General features: G+C 40.1%; 1 protein-coding gene across 1 annotated transcript in view; it reads left to right on the forward strand.

Moving 5' to 3' along the window:
- Positions 1-18,816, forward strand: part of GRIN2C (glutamate ionotropic receptor NMDA type subunit 2C) — a 91,258-nt gene extending 72,442 nt beyond the window's left edge. Inside the window, exons 10-14 of the mRNA XM_070736766.1 lie at positions 6,181-6,410; positions 7,139-7,299; positions 8,754-8,941; positions 12,879-13,111; positions 17,295-18,816. Of these exons, the coding sequence (XP_070592867.1) occupies positions 6,181-6,410; positions 7,139-7,299; positions 8,754-8,941; positions 12,879-13,111; positions 17,295-18,815 (2,333 nt within the window). The 3' untranslated portion in view covers position 18,816. The remainder of the gene's footprint in view (positions 1-6,180; positions 6,411-7,138; positions 7,300-8,753; positions 8,942-12,878; positions 13,112-17,294) is intronic.
- Positions 18,817-19,392: the final 576 nt, after the last annotated feature.

Below are 19,392 nucleotides of genomic sequence, written 5' to 3' on the forward strand. Positions count from 1 at the left end.
TAGAGTATAAGGTCTTGTACTATATTACACCAGTGATTCTCAACCTGAGTCCAGAGACCCTGGATGGACCCTTGCAGCAGGTCTACAAAGGCTTGAAGACATATTATGATTTAAATTTTGAGTTAGATCTGGGTGGGGTTCCGTGGCCCTGGCCCATGGCTACAAAAAGTATTTAAATGGGGTCCGTGGTGAAGAAAAGGTTGAGATGTACTGTATTAAACGACATACATAGGAGAGAAGGTTACATGGCAAAAGATAATGTCTCCAATTAGCTTATACTGTAAATACTTTCTGTATTTTGCACGGAACCCAGTGCAGTCCCTGCCAATGAAGAGTCATACATTTCTGTTCCTCCCAGGGTCCCTTTGGGTCTGTACTACTTAGTTAGAGCAGTGTTTCCCAACCTTGGTAACTTGAAGATATTTGGACTTCAACTCCCAGAATTCCCCAGCCAGCGGATGCTGGCTGGGGAATTCTGGGAGTTGAAGTCCAGATATCTTCAAGTTGCCAAGGTTGGGAAACACTGAGTTAGAGGGATGTGCAGCCACTCAGAGCAAATGTGGGCTTGCAATTGGACCTCTGCATCTTGGCCATCTATGTCTCTGAGATTGTGAAACTGCCATGTAAGCCCAGGAAAAGGCACAAAGTTTTGAAGGAAGCACCAGCAAGTGTAGCATATCTGCCAATATTAATTCAGAAGGGCTGCACATGCTCGGTTAATAGGATAATGTTTCAGCAAACAAGGCAGCGATGGAGCAGTATATGACATTAATTTATTTGTAATTGTTCCCAGATTTATACAGTCATAAGTGCAAACTTGCCAATTACCATTGATCTCTAATACTGTAAAACCTGAAGGGCTGCCACAAAGAAGAGGGGCCAACTTATTTGCCAGAGTACCTGTAGGCCAGGCAAGAAACAGTGGGTAGAAATTAATCAAGGAGAGAAGCCATCTAGAACGAAGGGAAAAAAATCTTATCAGTGAGAACAATTAACTAGTGGATCGGCTTGCCTTGAGAAATTGTGGGTGCCACCCAAACATTGGAGGCTTTTAAGAAAAGACTGGGCAGAAAAAATATAGATCTCCTACAGGAGCAGGGGGTTGAACTAAATCAGGGGTCACCAACCTTTCGTACCTCAGGGACCACTAAATTCATAATTTTAAATCCCATGGACCACTAATATGATTTTTTTTAAAAAGGTAAATAGTATTACTGCAATATAAAAAATGCAAATAATTTTTTTGCGGACCACCAAAATTTTCTCATGGACCCCCAGTGGTCCACAGGCTACAGGTTGGTGACCACTGAACTAGATGACTTCCAATGTTCTATCCAATTCTGTTATTGTTATCTTATATACACATGGGTAACATATAAGGAAACAGGAACTTAGAGCAGTGTTTCCCAACCTTGGCAACTTGAAGATATCTGGACTTGAACTCCCAGAATTCGCTGGCTGGGGAATTCTGGGAGTTGAAGTCCAAATATCTTCAAGTTGCCAAGGTTGGGAAACACTGACTTAGAGCATAGATTGAAAGTCCAGCAAATCTTGGGTGAGAAATCTAAAGGTGGTTTAAAAGTTTAAAGATATTTTTACGCTATATTAAACACTGGATGTACTAGAGTTCAAGAGACCAAATCTGTTATGACTGAGTGGATTATTATTTTTTAATGAAAAGAGCCATCCAGGAATCTTTTGGGTAAGCTATACAGACCAATTGAATGCAAAAGAAAGAACAATATTCGAATGGATGTATAGAACTGGAAATGTCAGAAAATGGCTTTTCTCACACCTGTATGATTAGCTGCACCATCTCCTAAAATCCTGCCCTCTCTACAATAATTAAAAGACTCCCCTTTGAATCTAGTAGGTAGTCTATAAACATCATACCTCTGACACTGTTTTGATTTGATCCACAGTAAAAAAACATTCCAGGTCACATGATAGCTTTAGCCTTTTGTCATTTTGACCCAGGCTGCTGCTAAGCATTGTGTGAAAACCCCATCCATTTTAGGGTTGGTCAGTTCTTCAACAGTATTTTTTCTCCTGAACTGTCATCAGGAGGCAGATTAGCCTGATCTGTAGGCTTCTTGAGCAAGTTCTTTGACTAATGAGAGTTTTGGAAAGCTTTCTCACAGCTGCTTTCAGATGCAAGCTGCTGTTGACCTCTATCCTTGATAAAACGTATACATCCTGACATGCAGATAATGAAAAGGGTGCTAGTGGAATGAATTTCCTTCCGAATGTCCAGTGCCACCTTCATTCAGTCATCTCACCTTCCAGAGAATTCTCTGATTTTCTCACCTTGGAGGATTTGCTGTCTTTCAGAGAGTGTAGTTAAGGATGCTGGGATGAGATGCCAAACTATTTAGAAAGAGAGAAGAGCCCAAAGTTAAAATAAGCAATCTTTTTTTAGCTTCCATCATGTTCTTTGGCAAGGTGCGGGACACCTGAATGTTCCTGATTGCTTTATTGGAATCTCTCTCCCCTTCTCTCTTTTACACACACACACACACACACACACAATTTTACATTTTCATATTGTTGTTTTGTTTGTTGTATTCTTCAGTTAAAGCAAAGAAGATTGTCCTAATATAAGGGTGTGTGTGTGTGTGTGTGTGTGTGTGTGTGTGTGTGAAATATTCAGAATTTGGGCCCACCACTTTGCTTTCCTCCTGCTTAGAAATTGAAGGAATCTCTGCACTCAAATGCCCTGTAGTGATTTTTTTTTGTTTTGAGAGTTTGTGTAATGTAGAGAGATCAAGAACATGAAAACAGTGAAGACTCTCAGAATTCTAAAATTGGTTAACTCCATCCAAACCATTGCCATTAATGGGGTTAAGATTAATGTCTGCGGGCTGCATAGCTCTTCCAAGCCATTTTCTGCAGCCTGAAAGAATGTTTAGAGGATAAAGTAAGATCTACCAGGCACACATTTCTTGGTTGCCACAACACAAGACTGAATCGTTGCCTGCCCATTTCAGTGGTTGTCACAAATGAAATGTTACATCTCTAATCCCAGGGAAAATTTGCTTGGGCAATTTCAGCATGTTCTTGCCTTCCTTTCTGCGGTTGCATTTTCAATGTGTGTGCAGAGAGGGATTTAACTTTCTATTAGTCTGGGTTGCCTGTAAGCCAGCATCATCTTTTTCCCCCTCTCTCTCTCCTCTGACTCTTGGTTCTCCTTTGCTATCAGCATTTGCTGTCCAGAGTCTACTCTCCCAGCAGCTGATTAAGCTGGTCCTGCTCCTCCACCTTCTCAGATTACGCCAATGAATACGAGCAGTTTATAGGGCATGTAACACCAGTGTAGGGACCTGGCCCAATTTAGCTGGTCAAAGGGAAATGGCAGAAACGTAGCCATTAACTTTTAAAAATTTAATACATGTATAGGTAAATGTCTATGGAGATTCTCAATCATCCTGGTTGTCCCAAAGTTGCTTTTTAAGGAGGCTAACTGGACTTTCTTGTTTTTCTTTGAAGACATTTTGCTTCTCATCTAAGAAGCTTCAGCTTTTGCATAATACTGTATATGTATGTTTAATGGCATACATAGTACTATTAAGACTAGACTTAGAACCATTGCAACCAAGTACCATTAAGGCTAGACTTTCCAAGGTTCATGTATTTAAATACTCAATGGCTTATCTCTTGGAATGCTTAATAAAAGCTTAGCCTTCGTTATTCCAAAGTATTTTGCAAAAATGTCCCATTATTATGGTTTAATTAGAGTTACATGTATTTTCATGGTGGTAGACAAAGTTATCTACACTTAAAATACATTGGAGAGCTTCCTTATCACAGTTTTCCCCTTTTAGGGCAGAATGACAACCAATTATACAAAAGCAAAACCAGTCCAATATGTTTTTATTCAACATCAAGGAAGCAAGTTACACTGAGTCAAAGAACAAGCAGAGATCCTAAAGGGAGGATTTTGTCTCTCGAAAGTTCAAGCCAATTATCAAACTGAAGAATTCTGATCAGATGAGTTGAGAAGCTGGGAGATAATTAGAGAGAGAGAGTGGACACATGTACATGGAACAAAGCCATGATCTTCTGGCCCCGCCACACTCCTGATCTTTTTATCCTCTTGTGGACCGCCAGCTGCCAGCAGAGCAGCTGCAGTTGTTTAAGTTAGTAACAAAGTTATTAAGTGAAACTAGCTTCCTCGTTGACTTTGCTTGTCAGAGGGTGGCAAAAGAGGATCACATGATCCCGGACACTGCAACTGTCATAAGTACATGCCAGTTGCCAAGTGTCTAAATTTTGATCTGGTGACAATGAAGATGCTGTAATGGTCATAAGTGTGAAAAACAATCATAAGTAATTTTTTCAGTTCCATTTCAACAGTCACTGAATGGTTGCAAGACAAGTATTATTTGTATTTCTTTTTTCTCACAAACAGTAAAACGGATGCTACATCAGCCTATTGCATATTTCATGTTGCCAGCGTATTTGGAGTGTTTTTGATACTGTGCATCCAAAGCATTTGCTAAAATACTGAATCCTGCTCATTAACTCATTTTCCCTGCTCCCTGTCAAATAAATATAGCAATAGCATTTAGACTTATTGTAGTGGCCTATCAGTGGAGCTAGTGGCAGACTCAGACGATGAGGAGGTTAGGGAGGAACTTGGGCAAGTTCTGGAGTCTGAGAAAGGCTCTGATGGATGCTCTGCATCCAACACAGAGATAGAGCCAGGGCTGTCTGATATTTCCCAGCCACCAGAGAGGCAGCTGCCTTTGGAGGCTGATATGAATGAGTAGGAAGAACAGCTGGAGCCTGTTCCAGTTGCATATATGCACAGAGCTGTTAGGAGAGGGGAACAACGGAAGACAAGGAGTCAACTCACGAAGCAAAGCACAGGTGGACGCTGAATGGCCCCTCCCTGGCCGGAATAAATAGAAGGAAAGGGGAGTGGTTTTCATAGGAGACAACAGTTCATATTTCTGGAGATTTTGCTCAAGGTGTTTTGTGCCACAAAGACTGCTTGGCACAACTTAATTTGCACCCTTTCAGCTGGGAGCTCACGGCCTTGCAAAGTGTGAAAAACAGTCACTTTTTTCAACGTTGTTAACTTTGAACAGTCACTAAGCGAACTGTTGTAAGTCGAGGACTACCTGTACTATATGTAGACAGTTGCAGCCAGCTTCATCTCCTTCTCACAGGGCCAATAAATGAGGCCTGCTGGCAAGGCAACAGTAAGTGCTTCTTCACCTTGGCTTCTTATAAGAGCCGGGGTGGCACAGCAGGTAGAGTGCTGTACTGCAAGCCACTGAAGTTGACTGTAGATCTGTAGGTCAGCGGTTCAAATCTCATCACCGGCTCAAGGTTGACTCAGCCTTCCATCCTTCCAAGGTGGGTAAAATGAGGACCTGGATTGTGGGGGCAATAGGCTGGCTCTGCTAACATGTTGTAAGCCGCCCTGAATCTACAGAGAAGGACGGCATAAAAATCGAATGAATGAAATGACTCACAAGTTATTGGTCTGTTACTGCAGTTAACTCTTTGAAGAACTATAGCCTGCACTTTTCAGGGAGTGAATGCAATTGATTCACAAGAGGTAAATAAAGAAGTGGGAGTTGTGACACGGAGGTTCTGCTAAGGCTGCGCCAGAACACTTGTGTCTCAGCATCAGATCTCACCTTTTCTGATTCAGCTTTTCCTGACTGACTTTGTACTTTGCCTCCTTTTTCTCTTCTTTTCACCAGAACAATCAGCTTGTAACCAGCAAGATTGATAAGCGTATTTATCCATCCCAAGTAGCTAGGACTTTTCTCATATCACTGCTAAATTGATCCTCCTGATATTCGGTGCCTATTCCCTAGTTTGCCTTTGTTTTGCAGCCTTTGAATATTTCTAGTTATTTCCCATCAGCTAGCAAAGATAAACAACAACATTTAGCTTTAGTTCTAAAGAGGCAGTTTTACCTCCGAAAGTGTTAAAACAGTAAGCAAAGCAATGCAAATTTCATTCTACGCTATTGTTTTTTTGTAAAAAAAAAACGATCATTTTTACAAAATTTTGTATGAATGAATGCAAAGTCTTCAGGGTTGCATCTCTCAGGTGGCACTCATAATACCAAGGATGAGAACCATGCCTTACAGGTTTATTTTATTGCTAAGAGACCTGTTTCCTATTTCAAGAAAGATTCATTATTTATGTTATTCCTTCTAGAGTCCGGTGGGCCATCTTTCACTATCGGCAAGTCGATCTGGCTACTCTGGGCTCTGGTTTTCAACAATTCTGTTCCCATTGAAAATCCCAAGGGCACCACCAGTAAAATTATGGTCCTCGTCTGGGCTTTCTTTGCTGTCATCTTCTTAGCCAGCTACACTGCAAACTTGGCAGCATTCATGATCCAGGAGCAATATATTGATACCGTCTCTGGGCTGAGCGATAGGAAGGTGAGCAATAGTGATGATTTTAGTATGATGTAAAAGTGGTAACCAACATGAATGACCTTGGAGTAAGTCACCAGAAAGATCATTGGTAGCAACTTGATGCCTCCCATTTGTCCTAGAATCCCTTGTCATAGGCCATGCTGCGGGGGGCTGATGAGCTCCAAGTATGGTTTTGAGGTTTTGAGGACATAGTTTAAGATGCTGTTGCTAACCAGTGAAGGTTGGTGAAGTTGGATTTGGTTTGTCTCCAGAGTTATTTTGAATAGAAGTTTAGAGCAGTGAGAGGCACAACAGTTTTTCATGGCCATGATAATTCTCAGAACCTAAATTTACATAAGTATTTGTTATCATAGGAAACCAGTCTTTGGAGAATAGCCATGTGAAAACTCATTTTTGGCTAACAGCAAAAGTTACTAAAAATAATGGTCTCTGTATCTATATTACAGCAAGCAATTTTCTGTGAAACCATTTTGAGCTCCTATATTTGACTTTGATATGACTGAAGGTAGCAGTTTTTTCTTTCTTCATTTCCTTGAATGTATCATGACTCTTTGTAAAATGTAAATGGAACATTTTGGCAAATCAAAGTTATCAGCTAAAATAAAATAAATGTGTGCATAACCTCCTTTTTCAATGTGTAAAATGTAAGGTACACAAATATGCTCACAGATCTTTCTGGGCTAGTGCTGAATTAAATACACCAACTATTTTCTTCTGGTCTTCCTTTTCAGTTCCAAAAACCTCAGGAGCAGTACCCTCCGTTCCGATTTGGGACAGTTCCCAATGGTAGTACAGAAAGAAATATCCGAAGCAATTACCACGACATGCATTCCCACATGGTAAAATACAACCAGCGCTCAGTGGAAGACGCCCTCGTCAGCCTCAAAATGGGGTAGCTTTCCGTTTCTTCATCCTCACGATTTCTATGTCTGATGACATTATTTCTAACCAAATCTGACTAGGACAAGATCTCTAGTCTTTTTGAAGTAGCACCAACATTGTTTTCTAGGACTTAGTCCTGTCAAGTTGTAGTAATTACTTTGTTATGGTGTGGAAAAATTTACATAGGCATTCCAATTTGAGCAGGCTGTATCTACAATTACTTTCAAATAGAAGGCACATGTATTGAATATAGCACCATATTAGAAGGGGCCGCACGTTGTAGCTTTCTTGGGTGTTAAAAGGTCCTTGATGCCTGAACTTTCTATATATTTCTTGTGTTCATGGCATTAACTGTAATGAAATGTCTTCCCATCTTCAGCCTGCAGATAGCATTTTTGCATACTCTCATCTGACAACCTTACTTGCTCCTTTCTCCATCTGAAAATGTGAACCTGTGAAGAAATAATTTGATGTCCAACAGAAGAGCATATATGTGACATAGGGTCAAGTCAAGTCCTAGTGCTTTCTGAGCTGGGTTGTCTTGCTGGCAGAGATTTCATTACTTGCTAGGAAACATAATTAGTGCTAGTGAATGGGGCCTACAACAACTCAGCATGGCCAACACATTGCAGTCAACTTACTGTGGCCAACTCGCCACGGCCAACTCACTTAGACTTATACTATTGTCGAAGAAAGAGTGGAATAGAATCATGAAAGAAAGGGTGCCAAAGGAGGGATAAAATGAAATGGCAAAAATTAAAATTACTTTATAAATCATTTTACATAATTAAATTGAATTGTTGAATTGTCCTGCAGCAAGTTGTCCCATGGCAAGTTGGCCAAGGGGAGTTCTTCTGCAGCAAGTTGGCTGTGGCAAGTTAGCCACGGGGAATTGGCCACGGTGAGTTGGCCATGTCTGTTGGCTGTGGCAAGTTGTCCCATTCCATAGTGAGTGTGGGGTTATATACAGGAGCTTGCCTATCAGTATAGGTAGTGGTGTAGTGGTGTTCTTGGTAGTTCCTTGATAAGTAGTTCCTTGATCCATCTGCAGAAAGTGCACCCTTGGCATTCTCTGATAAGTTCAAACCCTGCAGTACCTGTTCTACAGGTTTATATGCTTTGGAAATAATTTGGAACATGGCTTCAGACCTCACATGAAGGCAAGTATTCATTAACACGTTCTGACTTTTACTTGGTTTTCAAGTGAGCCTGTAGAAGCATTGAGGTTGCCTTGAAATGTTAACTTGTCTGAGAAGCCTGAGAACAGGTCAGACTCCCTTAAATAACAGAGACATGCTATACTAGTACAAAGCTCGAAGCACTTCTTTGGAGTCATTTTAAAAATGGGGACATTCCTTTTGTCTAATGCAACCTTTCTCTGCTTGGATGGAGTCCCTAGTTTCCTCCTGTTGTGTTTCATAGCAATTGTTCCCTAATCTGCTTTTTCTGTGTGCTTGATTCCAGAAAGCTAGATGCTTTTATCTATGATGCCGCAGTGCTCAATTACATGGCTGGCAAGGATGAGGGTTGCAAGCTGGTAACCATTGGCAGTGGGAAAGTCTTTGCCACCACTGGCTATGGCATTGCCCTCCAGAAGGACTCCAAGTGGAAAAGAACAATTGATTTAGCTCTCCTGCAATTCCTGGGAGATGGTGGGTTGTTTCCTCTGTTAGTTACACATTGCTAGCTAATACTTAGGAGAAATTACTGATTCATCCTATTTGTTTTCTTCCAGGGTCACAATGACTTGCCAAGTTCAGAGTAGAGCTTTTTGTTTAGTATACTATAGAGGCATAAAACAAAAACACAACGAAAAAAACCCTTCAAACATGAGAACCAAAGGAAAAACAACAACAACAAAAAGATATTATATTACATATTCTGCATAGGGAACATGCAGTCAATTTTTGAAACAAAGATTAAACCTTGATCACGTGGAATAATACTGGTGATTTTTCCCCCATTATACAATCTTTTTTACAGATAAAAATTGAACACATATCACAGTTTCAAGATTGACCTTGAGGCTGCAACTTTCCAACATTTAAGAATAATTTTTTTGTCACACCTCAAACTTGATAAATCCATCATTCTTCATATATGATAATTTCCATTCTTTCAGTCTATACAGGTAGTCCATAAATTGAGCCCCAAATTTCTGTTGCTAAGTGAGACATTTGCTAAGTTAATTTTGCCCTGTTTTACGACCTTCCCTGTCACAGTTGTTAAGTGAATCACTGCAGTTGTTAGTAACAAGGTTGTTAAGTGGATCTGGCTTCTCCATAGACTTTGCTTGTTTGAAGGTCCCAAAAGGGGATCTACAGGACCCTGCGATCATCATAAATGTGAATTAGCTCCCAAACACCTGAATTTTGATAATGGGGAAGCTGCAATGGTTGTAAGCGTAAAAAAAGTGTCATCATTCACTTTTTTCCCCGGTGCTATTGTAACTTTGAACAGCCACTAAATGTATTGTCATAAGTCAAAGTCCACCTGTAAAGGAAAAATATCTGCAAATATCCGTCGTTGCATATAAAAATATGGATATTGAATAAAAATGGGAGATAGTAAGATATGCCTGTAGCCTATGAGTAAGTGTCCTCTCAGTCCTTCCCCACAATGATTGTTCAACTTTTCATCTGCATTTCCTAGCAGATAAAGCAGAATAGAGATGGGAAGAGGGCAGAAATTTTCACCAGAAGACAAATGGCTACTCCCACTCTCTCAGTGATCATTTGCAAATGCACTGTTCACATTGTTTAATGAAAAGAAGGACCAGGGGAGACATGATAGCAGTATTCCAATATCTCAGAGGTTGCCCCAAAGAAGAGGGAATCAACCTATTCTCCAAAGCACCTGCAGGTAGAACAAGAAGCAATGGGTGGAAACTAAACAAGGAGAGAAGTAACTTAGAACTAATGAAAAATTTCCTGACTATTAGAACAATTAATCAGTGGAACGACGTGCCTCCAGAAGTTGTGAATAGTGATGGGCGAACTGAACCCGCACAATTCGGGTCCGTACCAAATTTTGCGGTGTTTGGTATGCTGCAAAAGTTCGGCAAAGTTCGGGGTCGTGTTCGGCATTCGGCATTCGGCGTTTATTTTTATGTGAAAGGACCACCCTTTGCTTGCAGCAGCACTGCGGTGTCCTTTTTCGTAAAAATAACAATGTTTATTTTTACATGAAGACCTCCCTTTGAAGGAGCTGGGGAATCCCTCCCACGAATAGATTCCGGGGGTGGAGCTTTGACATCACCGGCAGGTTGCTAAGGACTCCAAGGTGATCACTTCCTGGATTCCATGGAATCCAGGAAGTGATCACCTTGGCGTCCTTAGCAACCTGCCGGTGACGTCAAAGCTCTGCCCCTGGAATCTCTTCATGGGAGGGATTCCCCGTTCGGGTTCGAGTTCGGGTTCGGCCGAATTTTGTGTAAAGTTCGTCCGAACTTGCCGAACCCGAACACCATTGGGTTCGCCCATCAATAGTTGTGAATGCTCCAGCACTGGAAGTTTTTAAGAAGAAGTTGGATAACCATCTGTCTGAAGTGGTGTAGGGTCTCCTGCCTAAGCAGGGGTTTGGCCTAGAAGACCTCCAAGGTCCCTTCCAAGTCTGTTATTCTGTTACACATAAATTAAAACTGAATTATAAGATCACAAAATGAACCGTTGTAAGCCGAGGTCTACAGATCTGTACATGAATGTGAATCTTTTACTATTTAGATAGTAAATAATAGCTAAATAATTATGCTTTGGGAAAAAGACACATTCCATGTGTGTGCTGGGACATATCACAGGGATCCCAAGTTTGTTTTTTTTAACTTACTGCAGTTCCTGTAAGTGGCATAAATATTTATTTTGCTTGCCTCTTCTCTTTCTTCTCCTTCTATATCGGGTTAATAAAAGACGTCTCCTAAACTTCCCCAGTTCTAATGCATATTAAGCACATGCTTGCTTGCTTACTTATACTATATCATCCACTTATTAAAGCTGCTGAAGTAGCAGAAAAATTAATTCCTGCTGAAGTGAAGAGAGAGAGAGAGAGAGAAAGATGTTTTTAGGGAACCGCCAGGAGTGTGGCTTCATTTAATATGAATCTTCACAGGGCAGAGGAGAAGAGTTTTAACAAAAATGTTTCAACATTTTCTCCAATGACTAAGGAATTCATCATTAACATTCAGCACCAGAATTTCGAGGAAACTACCGAATGGGAAAAATGCATGGTTGTGTCTAGGACAATATTTAGCCCATATTTTAGGAAATAAGAGGAAATAAGAACTAATGATGCCTTTCATAACTATTGTGTTACTGTAATAGAAAAAAAAGTAACTGAAGTAAATCCTTTCCATTTTAATGAAGTTCACTTTGCTACTTTTCTTTTCATCAGCTGAAGTTACAACAGCATAGACAAAAGTGACTTACGACAGTTTTTCACACTGAACAACCGTTGCAGCATCTTTGTGGTCACGTGAAAAAGAAATCACTGACTCCTGCTTGCCAGGATGCCATTCCTGTGAAAGAGATACCAAACTAATGTAAAGGCAAAGATAGATTTAACAAATAGACAATGCATGCACACAGGGGACTTTTATATATTCAGTTACGTACTTCAGCATCTTCAGGTTTTAGGGACAACTCTAAATCATCATTTAAACCAGTGTTTCCCAACCTTGGCAACTTGAAGATATTTGGACTTCAACTCCCAGAATTCACCAGCCAGCAAATGCTGGCTGGGGAATTCTGGGAGTTGAAGTCCAGATATCTTCAAGTTGCCAAGGTTGGGAAACACTGATTTAAACTACAGCTTTATTTGTTAGCAGATTGAAGGTTTCAATATGGCAATATGCTCCAGATAAAGTCTACCTTGGAAGTGCATAGAGGTCCCTGTTAACTCATTTCTAATTGTCTGTCAACTTAATTAAGGGCACTACTACATTTGGTTTTCAGTATCTGATTCACATGCAGAGATTTGACTTCTATGCAGCGCTTCATGTATATTGCTTTTCATCTTCTGATTTTAAATGAGAAACAGGCGGTCAGGATAATGAGCTGGTCACTACCTACTCATGCTGTTCCACTGATCTAAAAGGCTGCACCTGCCAGGTGCTCACGGTTGTGAACTCCATGGGAGCGAAGGAAGGTGATAGCTGCACTCTGATTCCCTTGAACATTTGCACTGCTTGGAAGTTAACATTTGAAATCATAATTGTGTTTTGCCTACATCATTAGTTCAGCCATATAAATGCAGAAGTAGCAAAAAACATAAACGAGCAAATATGATGCACTGCAGGAGAAGAATCCACTATCATTTTTTTTTCCTGCCCACCTCAGATCTGGCCACGTTAAAATAGTCACTTGGTGCAGACATTTTTTTAAAAAAAACTAATAGCAAAAAACTTTTTCAAAACAAGAGAGTACTTTTTCTTCTCTTTTCTGAGAAATTCATGAACCTCAAACATCACACACACACACACACCCCGAAATGTTAAGAATTGACCCACAAAGGGGATGTTGTTTAATGTCAGAGGGCTTCTTTAGCTAAAAGGATTCCCTCTTCTACCCTTTTGTCTGTTTATGTGTCGTTTTGCAGGTGAAACCCAAAAACTGGAGACTGTGTGGTTGTCTGGTATCTGCCAAAATGAAAAGAATGAAGTGATGAGCAGCAAGCTAGACATTGATAACATGGCAGGGGTCTTTTATATGCTGCTGGTGGCAATGGGACTGAGCCTGCTAGTCTTTGCTTGGGAACACCTGGTGTTTTGGAAGCTGAGGCATTCTGTGCCAAAGTCCAACAAGCTTGATTTCCTTCTAGCTATAAGCAGGGTAAGTAATGTTCCTGCACATTTGGGTTTTTTATTGCATTTTATGTTGCTTCTGAGGGCTCACAAATAAAATCCATCAATCCATCAATCATCATCCATCAATAAATTGCAGCTTCCTGCAATAACACCAGGGGAACTGCAAAAAACTGCACTACTCAGAACATTGTACATTTTAAGAAGATACTTGGTTCATAGTGGGATGCTGGCAGCAACCTGTATGAACCATCAGCACCAGTCAATGCTATTTGCGATACATTGTTAAATGTTCAGTTGACTGAGTTTCATGTTTAATGAATAAAATGTTTACTAATTAATTAAAAGTGCAAATGAAGGCCGACACCAACTGGAGAACTGGCAATTATGATTTCACATTTTTGTGTACAGGTACCCTATTCCCCCAAAATAAGTCATCCCCTGATAATAAGCCCAACCGGGCTTTTGAGTGCATGGCAATAAGGCCAAGTGCTTATTTCAGGGTTCAAAACAATATAAGACAAAGTCTTATTTTCAGAGAAAACATAGTAGTCTTTGACTTTCAACCACAATTGACCCCAAAATTTTGTTGCTAAACGAGACAGTTGTTAAGTGAGTTTTGCCCCATTTTAGGACCTTTCTTGCCACAGTTGTTGAGTAAATCAATGAAATTGTTAAGTTAGTAATATAGTTGTTAAGTGAATCTGGCTTCTTCTTTGGCTTTGCTTGTCAGAAGGTCACATAAGGGGATCACATGACATCAGGACACTGCAAACATGGCAGAGATAATAAGAACGGGGCAGGGATGGAAAAAGAAACAAATCCACACTACTCAAGGACACTTCATTTAACCTTGCCAAAGACCTGGAAAAAGAAGCAGGTCTTCAAAAAAAGAGAGAGTAGAATGGGGGCTCTTCATGTGGATGAAAGTGGTGGTCTTGAAACCGGAAGATTGACAGTTCTAGTCTTCTGTTAGGCATGAGAACCAGCTCCATAAACTTAGAGCCATTTGCTGTCTCTCAACCTGATCCATCTCGGTGTGTGTATGTGTGTTATTGTAGGGAAAATAGGAGGTGGGAAACAACATTATGCAAGCGGCCTTGAATTGCACAGATAAAAGGGTGATACAAATCTGATGATCGTACTAATTATAATCAAAATCCTCCTTCCATTGCCCCAGGAAATATTTCTAAGGCTATTCTTTTGTATAAATGTTCATTGAAAAAGAACAATTTAAAGTATTTATTCATTCATTCATTAGATTTGTGTTCCACCTACTGTTCAGTGTGCTTCCTTCTCCATAACAACTGTTCTGATGCTGAGTTCCACATACTGCACTAAGCAGTAATATATGGATTCAGCTGCTGTGATTTATGAAACATGACTTATAGTCCAACATTTTGGGTGGACTCCACCAATTGTGGTTCATCTGGTAAACTATAACTGAAAATATGGCTTAGCATGAGGTGTAAGCTGTAAACCATGATAGATTAAGCTGGAAGAGAGCAATTCAGCCAGAGCATCAATTCCCAATTCAACAGATTAATCAATCCACTACATGCTATTTTCTTAATTTTAGGGATCACATCACCATACAGAAGGCAAGTTCTATGCTAAAATGACTCCCCATATTAACTACCTATATATATTTCTAGGGTGCTCTTCTTTTTCTTCTTTTCAACATTTATAATATCTATAAAATAACTTATAAAAATTATAATTTTGTATCATAAAAACAACATGGTGTAATCTGCTTTATTATCTTTTACTAAGGTCATACTGAGCATTGATGTATACGTTCAGTAATTATCTGCCCATTTCTAGATATTATCTTTTTTTGAAAATACATTTTTCTTTTAAATGAAAATAAAACAAGCATGTGGATTAAAAAACAGAATTTAAAAAATTGGCTCTACACAGCAAGACATCTAGCAAAACATTAGTGGCATCATCAATGTGTTCAAATGCTCTAGGGGCTCTGAGTTGCCAAGACATTCCCCTAAAAAACAATTTTGTGACTCTTGCCAATGGGAGCACACGTGACACAGCTTCTCTCTTTAGAGGGAAATTAATTCTTACTTCCCATATTTTGGTTAAAATATTCTCAAATCATTGTGCAAGAGATTTTTTTTTCCCCTAGGTGCAAAATTCTCCTTGTTTTTGGATCTTTGGCTCTCTAGACCAGTGTTTCCCAACCTTGGCAACTTGAAGATATCTGGACTTCAACTCCCAGAATTCCCCAGCCAGCATTTGCTGGCTGGGGAATTCTGGGAGTTGAAGTCCAAATATCTTCAAGTTGCCAAGGTTGGGAAACACTGCTCTAGAGAGATCCACAACAAAGGAGATGATACTTGAATGTCAGCTCATGGACGATGGGCTTAAAGGACAATTGATGGGCTACATTTCCAATAGTCTGTTTGGATTGGAAATTGTGACCAAAGTTTTTTTTTTTTTAAATCATTTGGAGCAGAAACTGGCTGGGAATTATGGGATAAATATGTGGCAAGATGAATAGCAAATAAATTTAAAACAACAAATAATAATTAAATAATAAATATTAATAAACTGGTCTTCATCAAGTTTGCAGCTTTAGGTCTGTCTAGTCAAAGTGCTGCCATAAATCAATTAAACCCAGCTTCAGCTAACTGATGCATGAGGGGCAATCTTATTTGTTATTCAGTCATGTGTCCCCGACCTCCACATAAGGCCTCATGCTCTCTCTAGCTGTTTTAAATCTGATTAAACTTGTGACAGCCTAAATGCTTAGTAAGAGTTCTCATGAAATTGTGTAGTCTGATTACAAACAACTCAGTAATTCTAGTAGGTAAAAAGATACTTTGACTATCTTCACTCACAACAACATGATTAGAGGTGAAGAGCTGCAAGTTATGAATGTTTTAGGCAATACAAATGTTTATACAAACTAAAATGATTGCCAGTTCAGACAATGCAGTAGAATCTGGAAGTTGACTATGGGAATAATTGCTGCGCATATAAGACTCAAGGATTTTCAGTTTATAACTTGTAATATTTTAAGTACATTTTCCATCCAATATCTCAACTATGTTTACAGTAGTTTTCAAAGTTGCCCCAAGCAGAGCAGTAGAGGATTCTGATATTTTGGGAAATCCCCAAAAACCTATTCCTAACTGCTTTTGGAGAATTTTGAGCCTTGCTAATAATAATGTTCTAAAAAAAAAATCCCTGGTGTAGTCTTATGAGGTGGGATCTGTTGTCCAACCTTCTAAAAAGAAATTAGAAAAGTGCCACTAATATTAATTTGTGTGAAATGTATTTTAAAATAAAATAATTAGAAAACAGTTTACACAATTACTAAGAAAAAATTGTGCTTATTCAACAAGAATTTATTTGCCTGTTGAGTTCTATTATATTTATATTGCATACAGTATATATTTTCAAGTCCTTTTGTCTTTTTCATTCTAAACACTTTAGCTAAACAATAAAAAGGCAATAAAAATACTTACATTTCAAGTCATGCGTAAATAGAAACCAGGCAGAAAATAACTGTTTATACAATTTGAGTTTTTACCTGTTTAAAAATTCATTTCCTGTTGTTGTTGTTAAATGCCTAAATTCAACTCATGTATTTGAGAAGCATTTTCTGAATTCTAGTTACATGAAAATTCTTAACCAGCCACTAGATTCATTGCATCTCATGACAATCATTATTAGGGTCCTTAAGGAATATTTTACAAAATTTAATTAAGCAGCAATCACTTTAACATACAGAATGAAGACAGATATGACGCTAACAACTTGAACACAAGATTCCACACTGAGAGATAAAGAGAAGATGGCTTCATTATACTACAACATCTGCCTGAATGAGCAGCACATTGTAGAAGAGGGAACAGTTCTTTTCAGTCACTATTTAGTGAGATGTTGGATCTTCATTGTGGAATCAAGATTTTCCACATAAGACCAACAATTGAAAAGAATTTTTTTAAAGTTCTGTTCAATCTTCCCTAACTAATTTTAGTTGAAAACAGTTTCTCTGAATTTTCCTATTTCAGGGATGAAGAATCTGATATACAGATTTAATATGGTTTTAGCATTTAATTTTGCTCAGATAAAGGAAATTCAATATTTATGAGTTCTCTGTGGAAAAAAGGCTAGCTTAGTATCATCATCAATCATTCCTTCTCGAGACAATTTTTTCATTCTTTTCTTGTTTCATCTTGTATCCCCAGGGTATTTACAGCTGTTTTAATGGAGTCCAGAACCTGGAGAGTCCTGTTCATGTTTACAAACCAGATGTCACTACTAACTCTGCTCAAGCCAATGTGCTTAAGATGCTGCAGGCAGCCAAGAATATGGTATCAACAGCCAGTGTTGGGAACTCACTGGAAAATGCTACACGCACCATAGAGAACTGGTCTAGTAGGAGTGAAAACTTCCAAACAACTTTCTCCTTAAGGACTCCCCAATTTGTGATTCAAAACACTAGTGGATCAAACAGGCCAATTCATTCCTCCAACCCTACTACAACTGAGCAGCTTGGGAGGAGCCTTCCACCCTTGCTTGTGGCATCACAGCAAACTCTGGGACCAGCCAGTGAAATCTGCGGAGAGACAATTGAGCACTCACCAATTCTCCATCCACTGAAATTACAGGGCAACTGCTCTGAAGATAAGATTATTCCAGGTTTTGCTGTGTACCACTCTCCACAGTATTTGGTAACCACATCTCAGGCTAACCTCAGAAAACACCTTGAAAGTCCTCTTAGTGATGCTCCTCATTCCCCAATCATGGCTCGTCAGGAACTTTCCCCACATAATCATAAGTATAAGCTCCCCGTGTCCAGAGGGCATGGGAAACAGAAATTCCACCAGAATGACCACCTGTATAAAGAAGGTGAGCATAGCAGTGTAATCCAGGAACCAAGGCTAGCTTTCTCTTCTGAGAAGAAAAAGAATTTGGAGGCCCACTACGTGCCTCACCCCTGTGTATATAATTCCTTCCCCAAGGACAACAGAACTTGCAGACCCTTTGCACACAAAGAATACGACCCACTAGAGCTGGGGAGAGAAAAGGAGACCTGTACAAGATCAACTTTGGAACAGCATGGACAGTTCCATTCTCTAGGCATCTGGAAGCATCCACCAAAGTGTTCCAGCTCCAGGGAGGTCCTGGACTTCTTTCCCAAAGCAAAACTGCTGCCTGGGATCCATCATGGAGTCCACCACCATTCTCCTGATGCCCTTAGGCCAAGCAACGCGTGCCATAGGAAATGTGTGCAGGGCAATGGTATAAATTGGAAGGAGAAACAGCTGCTGCACTCGCAAACCATGCGGCTCCCATCCTATCGCGAGGCCTGTCTACAGAACATCTCAGGCATACACAGGGCTTCTTCGGCTGTAGCGCAGAAGCAATATGCTTATGTGAACTCGTATCCGAATTTACCTATTTATTGGAGAGGCTTCCATCCAGGCTCTCCTCACCTATGTGAACAATCCAGTGCCTCCCAGCACTGTTTCAGCCAGGCATCCTGGCCCTCGTGCAGCAGGGATTTCTTGGTCCATGAGGATGGACAGAGGGCCTTGTACTTTGGTAGCACAGAAAGGGACTGCGGAAACCAGAGCAGGGTTTATCCAACGTTTATTCAGATGGCCAACACCGAGAGGAGAAATACGTTGACAACCCCAAGGGTGCACAGCCCTTGCGCAAAAAGATCGTGGAGGCGCATACCTAGCCTAGAATCTGAAGTCTGACCTGGTGGGGATGGGGAGGGGATGATGCTAAGAGTGCCTGTACTTGATGCGCAACTCATTGTTCCCATGCACAAGTAACCACTGTAGGAATAGACTCGTGTGAACAAATGGCACGCCATCTCGAACTGTCGATCTCTTTCTCCCTATTACCGGTACCAAGAAAAAGTCACTGGTCTCTTCTGTAACACACAAGAGCAAGTGACCTTTCTCTTTTATCTCCTGCTGGAATTAAGATCAAAGCAACACTCCAAGGCCAGTCGAAGGCACTTTAAAGACTGCATTCCAAAGTCTTCCATTGCTGAGCACTGGGGCACTCATTTCATGCAAAAGGCTCCTGGTGGCAATTCACAGCATGCAGCCTCTGTGTGGACAGCTTAAGACGCATCGATCCCAGTGTCAAACATCTACATCGCAGTGCCAGCTATTTCTCAGAGCATGCTGTCCACGACACAGCTGGAAACGGCCGACAGCATCCCAATGAAAATTAGGACTATCTTGTTTACCCCTTATGCACTGATATAAATGGAACTATATAAATGATTAACGGGCAAATGCTATATTTTTAGTGTTTGACATT

Source organism: Erythrolamprus reginae, chromosome 2 (genome assembly GCF_031021105.1).
Source record: "Erythrolamprus reginae isolate rEryReg1 chromosome 2, rEryReg1.hap1, whole genome shotgun sequence".
In the NCBI taxonomy this organism is placed as follows: Eukaryota; Metazoa; Chordata; class Lepidosauria; order Squamata; family Dipsadidae; genus Erythrolamprus; species Erythrolamprus reginae.